The sequence below is a fragment of the Orcinus orca genome, chromosome 16 (assembly GCF_937001465.1).
Source record: "Orcinus orca chromosome 16, mOrcOrc1.1, whole genome shotgun sequence".
In the NCBI taxonomy this organism is placed as follows: Eukaryota; Metazoa; Chordata; class Mammalia; order Artiodactyla; family Delphinidae; genus Orcinus; species Orcinus orca.
The window spans coordinates 86,254,214-86,262,890 of NC_064574.1; the positions used below are offsets into that span (position 1 = coordinate 86,254,214).

Consider the following 8,677-nt stretch of genomic DNA (forward strand, 5'->3'; position numbering starts at 1 on the left):
TGGCCGCCCAGCCAGGATCCCGCAGGGGGAGGAGGACCCGTGCCGGGTGCAGTGGGGAGCCTCCAAGCTCTGGTTCTTGCCGGGGCAGAGTGCTGCCTGGCCTGATGCCACACGCCCAAGTCGGGAGCAGGGGCTGCTGTGCTCATCTCACTGGGAGAGGATGCTGGTCCCCGTCCGGAGCCTGGGGAGTGGGCGGCCAGACCTCTGCCCCCCGGGGCTGTCACTGCCCCCAGCCCCGGCCAGGGCTCAGGAGTCCAGGCCCTGGACCAGCTGGCCCCTCCCAGAGCCCCTTCTCCCAGGGCTCTGTCCGCTGTGCCGCCACGTGGTCCTGCCCCATCCCACCCCGGGGTGCTCCGGCACACCCCATGGAGGCCCTGCCCTGCTGTGCCCAGTGCCCGCTGACCCCCTGCCCCCCTCCCCTTGTCTCCCTGCAGTACACTTCCAGCATGAGAGCGAAGTACCTCGCCACGAGCCAGCCTCGCCCCAACTCCAGCAGCAGCGGGCACTAGACCGCCCGACAGCCACCCGCCCCACGTGCCAATCGCCCCACTCCTCCCCGGGCCGGCCTTGCTGCTTACACCCGCGGCTGCCTGCCGCACCCTCCGCACCCACCCCGGGCCTGCTGCCGGCGCGCTGTGGCCACTCGCCCCCCTCCTCCCCTTCCTGCAGGGGCGTGGAGATGCCCGGCAGGCTCCTGCTGGTGGCGACGCAGGGGCTCTGGGCCCGCACCCTCTCCTTGGCTCACACGCCTGGACACCTGGGGGTGCTGCCAGCGACGCCCGGGCCCTCCTGGCCCCCAGCCCCGTGCCCCTCTGCCTCCGAGGATTCGGGGATTTGCAGAGCCCTGCGCTGGGCCAGATGTGTCGTGCTGGTGCTGTCCCTGCGGACCCCTGCCGTCTCCTCGCCTGGCAGCTGCCCCGCCCCACCCCTCCCACAGCTCTGATGCCTCTCTGCTCCTTCGATGCTTCTGTGCCTCACCTCTTAGTTCGTAGGCAGCGCGGTGCTCCCTGTGTGCTGGGCGTCTGGAGGGACGGCCGTGTGGACCCACCCGCCTGCTTGTCTCCCGCGCGTGGAGACCCTCTTGTGGCGCCTTCACATGCCTCTGCAGCAGCTATAACTCCTTCTTTCCCTCGCCCCCCACCCCATCCCACCCCAGGCTCTCTGCATCGGGTCCCCACTTTCTCTGCTTCCCTCCCAGCAGCGCTCTCTCCCTCAGCACCCACCCCGCCTGTGGCACCCAGCCCTCCCCGGCGGCAGGAGACAGCGGGTGCCACGCGGAGCCCAGGCTGCTCATCGAGTGCTGGCCGCCCTCTTGGTGCCAAGACCCCTCCCCCACCCCAGAGGCTTGACAGCTTCATCCGGTTCATTCCTTGCACTAACCACATTTGTCATCTCTAGGGCAGGCGGGGTGGCGGGCCGAGCGGCACCCCCTTTTCGGTTCCCTTTCCATCCAGGACAGGCACAGTGTCCCAGAGCCGGCTGGGGGGCTGGACCCGAGCTGGCTGTGAATGTGCCCTTGACCCCTGCCGCCCCTCTTGGGACTAACCACTGACCTCACTCCAGCCTCCGAGAGAAAGCACCCCTGGCCAACCCAAAGCCCGCGAGTGTGACGCCGAGTCCAGGCCGGAGCTGAGTCCCAGGATAGCCAGCTGGGAGTCGGACTGGAGGAGGTGTTTCTTCTCGTGGTGCTGCTGGGGGGTGTCGAAGATCGAGAGGCAGCCCAAGGGCCTGAAGACCCTCCCTGGGCAGGCGCTGCGCCAGGGGACCGTGTCCTCAGGAATGAATGTCCCTTGGGCTGTAGGACTGAGGTCCCTGTGGCCTCAGTCTCCCTACCTGTGAAGCGGGAACAAGGCTTCCCTAAGGTGCTTTTGGCGTAGTGTACAATGTTTGCTGTGTTTCCTGCCGCAGATGGGGGTGTTACCCCCAGATCAAGTTGGAAAGTCCCCTGCCGGTCCCAGCCCTGCCCAGCCAGCCTGAAGCAAGAGAGGCCAGGTGCAGCCTCTGCCCTGTGTCAGTCCAGGGGCAGCAGAGAGCCACTTGGCAGCCACACGAGGCCCCAGGCCGGGGCAGACAGCAGCCGGCCCGGCAGTTTACAGACATGGGGGGCTCTTTCTCCCAGAGCGGCAGGGCACCCCTTCCCCAGGGTGGCCTGGAAGAGGCCACCTTCCTCTGTGATCCCTTCTTTGTGCTGGTATCTGGGACCAAAAGCATGGGTGGGCCTGGGACTAGGTCACATCTCCCCCGTTCCTGGGGCAGCCTCTGCCCTGGACGGGGTTGGGGGAGTGAGTAGGCAAACACGGGGGTGCTCCAGGTGGGCCTAAGGGCCCGCAGCCTCGCATCTGAGCCTTCGCACACGGCCAAACCTCACTGAAAGGCACCTTGTGCTCCAGGCCCCCCACTGTACACACACACACCACACACACATATACATACATACAGATATATGGCGGTACCACAGCCCAACCGACAAGTTTTTCTGGGCTCCACCGCCTGGGCGGAGCATTCCCGCGCGGCCTCGGATCAGAGGGGTGGCGTCGGGCTGTGCTGCCTGGGGCGCCGCTCGGAAGCACAAACGGCCGCCCGGAAGCACAAACGGCCGCCCGGCCCGCGAGGCCGAAATGTGAATGTACATAGCGTGAGAGCCGGGCGCCGGGAACCTGCGCCGCTCGGAGCCCCTCCGTGCGTGCATCGTGTGCGTGTCTGCCCGCCCATCTGACTCCGCCCAGTTCCTTCTACTCACTGAGGCGGAAGAAAGGAAAACGGGGGAGGTTAAAAGGGGTGCAAGACCAAGCCTCGGTCCTGGAGGGGGAGCGCATCTCGCCCTTGGTTTTCTTTTTGCTGTTTAATTTCAGGCCGTTTCCTAACCCGTCCCGTCCCGGTGACTTACCCTCGTCCGCTCCCACCCCTGCACCTGTGGTTCTTGCCCCTCGCAGGCCCTGCAGCATCTTGGGCAGTGGTCCTCTACCACGTGGATGGGAGGGAGACGCCCCGAGGCCCCTGACGGGCTAGGCGGGCAGGAGGGGTTCCAGTCCGGTCGCTCGCCGATGGGGCTCCTTGTGCAGGCGCACGCTTCCCCCAGCTCCCCTGGCCTGGTGTAGGGCCTGATCGGAAGCCCTGATCCTATATGCCCCTCCACGCCCACCCCATCTCACTATGCAATCCCAGTCCAAGCTCCATTCCCTCCCTACCCCAGGACCCCCGCCCCGGCCGGGAGGGGTGCGTGGGTGACAGCCCTAAATGGGGGGACGAGCGGGGACCAGGGCCTCTTGGGCGGGTTTTTTTTTTTTTTTTTTAACCATAATGGTTGTGTGCCGCACCACTTTATATTTGTTACATATATCTCTCGAAGTAATTTTGTTAAAACTCCCCCTCCCAGGCTTCTCTCCTGGCCCTTGCATCCCACCCACAAGGTGATTTCGCGTCCTGAGCGGGGAACTGAGGCCTGAACCGCTTGGCATTCTCCAACTTCCGTAGGGCCATGGCTGTATGTTGCTGTCGCTGTGTTTCTGGGTTTTTTTGTTTGTTTTTGTTTTTTTAACTGGGTTTGGGGTTTGATTTTTATTTCTCTGGGGGCTTTATTTTTCTTGGCAAATACTAAAAATCTCGTCAATGTAATTTCTGTGGTTTCTATTCAGCTTGGGTTTCATGTTTTAAAATAAACAAATTTTAAAAAACAGGCCTCTTTCCCTGAGTTGTTTTGGCTCCCGCCCAAGTCTGTGGGCAGGGCGGCCACGTGCCGGGAGCCACTAGAGCCTGGGCGACCCTGATGGGCGGGGTCTCGCGGGAGAGGGGGCCTGATGGGGCGGGGCCTGGTGGGCGGGGCGGGGCGTCAGGTGTGCAGAGCGGCTGGCGCTGGGAGCGGTGGTCTCGACGGCTTGAAAGCCTCATTTGCAATCTGGGCTTGCGCTGGAGGGGCCTGAGGAGACGCGGATTCCTGTGAGGAGGGCCCCGTCTCTAGCCAGCAGGAGAGGTGACAGACCTGGCCCTGGGCAGGGCTGTTGGAACGGGTCGGAGAGGCCAAATGGGAGGATGGTGTGTCTCCAGGAGGAGCATCTCCTGAGTCCCCACTGTAACCCGAGGCGGGGTTCCCAGTGCTTCCCCGGGCGCCTCGCTGCCCACTGGCCTCGCTGGAGTCCTTACCAGTGGTCTGAGCAGCAACTCAACCGCCGCCTGCCGAGGTAGGAAGGATCATTATTGTTCTCATTTGAGAAGTGGGCTGGGGAAGGCGCCGTGTCGTCGGAGGCCACATAACCCAGCACGTCACCCTGGGTGGCAGGAGACATACCGCCCACCTCGCAGGGAGACCCTTAGGACCCGTGAGATGGGGGGAGGCACGTTAGCCCGGGAGAGTGTTGGTCTTGCATGCCAGGTGCACAGGTGGGCGAGGGAGCTGCGAGGCCCGGTGGAAGACACCAGGCTCCTGTGGCATTGCTGGCGCCGAGGTTCCTGGCTCTCGGCGCTATGAGTGCCTGGGTTGGCGGGGGCACAGGGCGGAGCTTCTGCCTCCAGCACACACCAGCAGCCTGGTCCAGTGGTTTCCGTTTTGACTTGGCTTCTGGGGGAGGGGGCCCAGGATACATAAGCTCTGATGGGGGGCTGCTAAGCACCCAGGAGTGGAGGCATCTGGGGCTCCGTGCTTCTGCGGTGCCATGTGGGGACAGCGTGAATTGTCTCTCGTCTTAGGTTTAGCTGCCAAGCAGAAGAATCGTGCTAGAGCTGGAGGGGGCGTGGCCCAGAGAAGTGCGCGCGCGCGTGTGGGGAAATAACGGCATGCTGTGAAGGCTGATGGTAATGGTCCCGTAAGCAGCGGAAATGGCTGCAGCAGGGAAGACGAAGAGTTCGTTGGGGGAGTGATGGTCCTGAATCACCTGGAGGGGCTGGGACCTAGGTCACAGTGGAGGGGCCGGCCATAAACAGGACTGCGGTCCCTCCTCCTGGCCCGGTGATGAGAGCATATGTGCGGCTTGGGGCTGGGGTGGCAGAAGGTCTTATGAAGTAGAGAGGAGGCTGGAGAGGAAGCGGGGTGCCATGGGAGAGCCAGGGGCAGGGGCAGTGGGCCTCCCCAAGGGCCCCTGAGGCGCTTGGTCTGGAACTCAGGTGAGACTCACCAGGTGGGAAGGCAGTCCCTCCAGCCACCCAGGTGTGGGTAGTGAGCGGGCAGAGGGCCGGATGCAACAGGTCAGAGACTACGGGCTTGGCCAAGAGAAGATGTGGAAGCAAGAGAGGCCAAGGGAGGTGAAGACGACTTCAAGGGCATGACTGGACCCTGGGATTTCAGCCAGGGGAGGACAAGCCCTTGAGGGGTGAGGGATCTGGGGTCCAGTGGGGGTCAGGAAATAGGAGGGAGTGAGCTGGAAAGATATGAGGTGGAGACAGAGTGGGATGCCATGGGGTAGGCAAAGTGTGAGGAGTGACTGTGGAGGGGCGACCAAGGCGGGGGCGGGGCAGGTTGTTGGGGGGCAGGTTGAGGGGATGCCAAGGGTGTGGGAAGGGTCACTGACACCAAGTCACCAGGAGCAGTGTGGGAGAAAGTGGCCCCCAGGACGAGGGGGCCTGTGGATACCCACATGGGGGAAGGGGCAGCAGATGTTGTGATCCTGTTGGGGGAGGGGGCAGGGGGCCGGGGAGAAGGGTCTGCAGGTGGCCGCAGGAGCATCTCCAGGAGTGAGGTGTGAGGAGGGCATATGCCCGGCAGGGGGCGCTGAGTCCGCAGAGGACGAGAAGCTACGGGCAGGGCCAGACGGACCCTGTTGGAAGACCCACCTGGAGTCCTAGATGGGCTGGGGCGGCCCAGGAATCTGCATTCCCAGCAAGTGCCCAGTGACCGCCGGCTGCTGATCTGGGGCTCAGCTGTGACTACCACGTTCAAACAGGAAGTGAGCGATCACTTGGCAAGGATCTGGGGATTTCACTGGGATGAGCCAGGAGGAGATGTGGCCAGCCCTGCATCAGAGCCAGGGGACAGGACAGTGACATGGGTGGCCTGCGGTGGCCTGCAGCATCCGGCTCAAGCCTGCCTCTTGACATCACACATACCGCACCAACAAAATATTGGTAATAACCAATAGATTCCAAATATTGGTAATATACCAACTATTGGTAATAACCAAAGATTCATGATGTGAACTTTTAAGAGCAAGCAAGGGGCTGCAGAGACGGTCTCCCCTCCCTGTCACTCGGGGGCTGCACCCCTAGATCCGTGTCGGGGTCCCGGGAAAGGTGGATTCGGGCTGGGAGAGGAACCACCAGCTCTGGCCACCAGGCGGTGCCCAAAGACTATGGTGGGTTATACACGGGGCGGGGGGGGCCCTGAGGCCTGGGCAGGGGCAGTAGGGGGCATATGCGGAGGGAAGCAGCCACAGCTCTGAGCCCCCAATTTCAGCAACCTCCAGGGGCCAAGACGAGGAGCCCCCTGGGCCCCTCCTAGCGCTGGACCACTTAAGTGCCTTCTGTGTGCCCAGCCCTAGGCTCAGAAAGGACTTGGGGAAGGGGTCGCCTCCAAGAACATTTGGCAAAGTTGGGCCTGAGGTGGCAGCAGGACCGGCCAGTTGGTCTGGCAGACGAAAAGATGAGGCTGGCACTGGTTTCCCCCGCGCCACTTCCGCTCTGACCCCAGACCCAGAGAGGGCAGGACTGGCTGAAGCCTCCAGCAGGTCAGGCCTCTCGAACCATGGATGGAGCCTATGGAAAGCTCCACAGTGGTTGCAACAGGTGGAGGAGGGTCGTGGAGACCCAAGTCTGTAGGCCGTCCTGTCTCCCAGCCCCCCAGGCGTGCTGACAAGTCCCACCTCTGCACCTCTGCCCAGGTTGTGCCAAGACCTGGAACACCTTCCTCTCCCCACTCTGCTTCCCACTCCAGCTCAGATGTGCCTCTTTGGGGGAAGTTGGCTGTGATGGCCCAGCTGAAGGGAAGTTCGTTTAAACTGAGCAGGGAGGGGCCCCACCCTGGCACCCTTCTCAGCCCCTCCAAAACCTGGCTCAGCCTCTGCTCTGGCCAGCTACCCCGGCACTCACCCACGGGCAGCAGGGTAGCTGGGGGGCGGTGGGGGGGGAGCGCCCAGCAGCCCCAGTGGTTGCGCTTTTGCTTTTTATTTTTGAAAGCCCACAAGCGATGGGCAGTTTGGGAGGGCCAGCCAGGACCCTCCCCAGCCAGCCACTAGCCCAGCGTGTGGTTGAGGGGCGCTGGCGCCACCAGAGAATGGGGCATGGCTGCCCCCAGTCGTGCCTGCAGAAGGGAGGTCACCTCTTCTGCTCCGTGACTCATCTTGGGGGTGGGGGGGAGAGCACCCCCTGCACACCCCTGAGGGCGGCGGATGGAAGACATCAGGCTGCCCGGTTCCTATAAGGCCTCCTGGACCTGCTTCCCCTTCTGAGGAGGGAGAACTTCCCTCCTCCCTCAGCTTCTTGTGTAAGAGGAAAGGGCCGAGGTGCCGCTAGTCTGTGGCTCTCTGTGACCCCTGCAGGCCCAGAGCACTGGGGGACTCAGCGCCGCTTACATTTATCCCCCTTTCTCAGGTGGAGGTCGAGGCTCCAGGAGGGGTGGGGCTTGCCCCCCAACCCTGGGCTCCTCTGCTCTGCTGTCCCCCTGCTCGGTGCCCCCAACCCATGCGGGGACAGCTTGGACCAACTGTGACCTACCGATGGCCCCAACTCTGATGCAGACTCCACCTGCCCCGGCCACACCTCTGCCCCGGGGTCCCGCCAGCTCTGTGCAGAGGCGATGCCAGCTGCTGGAGGAGGGGCACTGGGGCCCGGGCTCCACACTCTGCCAGGGCAAAGGCTCCTGTGACTCACACTGGCAGGAAGGAGGCCCATGGCCTCTGCCCACAGGTGGCAGCAGTGCTGCTGTGAGCCCCTCTCCCCTGCCATGCCCCCACCCAGCCTGGCACACAGTCGGTGCTGAGTGGAGTCTGGGGGTGTGATGGTGAGGGGCCCTCTCTCCCTCCTGCTGTCCCAGTCACTGCCACACCCCCAGGGCAGCTGCTCTGGGAACCGTGCTGCTGACTCAGGGCCATGCAAGGTCCCGCTGGGGTCAGGCCCTGGCCAGCTGCTCCCCAGGACGGGCAGGCACCAGCAAGGGCTGTGAGGAAGGGGTCCTCTCCAGCCTGTTGGGGGTGCTGAGTATGTGACTGGACCGGGAGGGGCTGGCATTCTGCCCCCAGCTCAGGGGTGCGAAGTGAGGCGCTCTTCAAACCACTCTGTCTGCTTTCTGATGTGTGGACAGGGCTAAGCGTGGAGCAGTGGGGAGCGAGGAGGTCATAGGGAACAAGGAGCCCCAGGTCCTAGCAAGTACCCACGGGGGTGGGGCTGGGGCAGCTGGAGGCGGGGAGGGGCGGAGGGGGAGAGGGAGGGGAGGGCAGGGGAGGGGGAGGTGCAGGGGGAGGGTGTGTGTGTCCAGGCTCAGTTTGAGGAAGAGGAACTGAGGGCCGCCCCAGGCTGCCTGGGAGGGTGGGAGGAGGGGATTCCCCAGCTGAGGCCAGAGCAGCCCCTCCCCGCTCCTGCCATCACAAAGCCTTGATTTGAGGAAGGGCCAGAGGAGCTGCTTTCTGTAGAAAACAGGGCAGAGACCCGTCCAGGGTCAACAGGCTCCTGGGACCCGTCCAGGGTCAACAGGCTCCTGGGACCCGTCCAGGGTCAACAGCATGGTGGGGGGGCGGTGAGGCCAGGATCCAAGGTC

The 8,677-nt window shown here is 63.7% G+C and overlaps 1 protein-coding gene across 2 annotated transcripts in view; it reads left to right on the forward strand.

Annotated features, from left to right (window-relative positions):
- Positions 1 to 3,676, forward strand: part of TTYH3 (tweety family member 3) — a 29,286-nt gene extending 25,610 nt beyond the window's left edge. For both annotated transcript variants that reach the window (XM_012532742.3, XM_004268972.4), the window contains one exon: positions 435 to 3,676. Coding sequence is in view for 1 of the 2 variants with exons in the window: in XM_004268972.4 (XP_004269020.1) it covers positions 435 to 509 (75 nt within the window). In the remaining variant the exon portion in view is untranslated. The remainder of the gene's footprint in view (positions 1 to 434) is intronic.
- Positions 3,677 to 8,677: the final 5,001 nt, after the last annotated feature.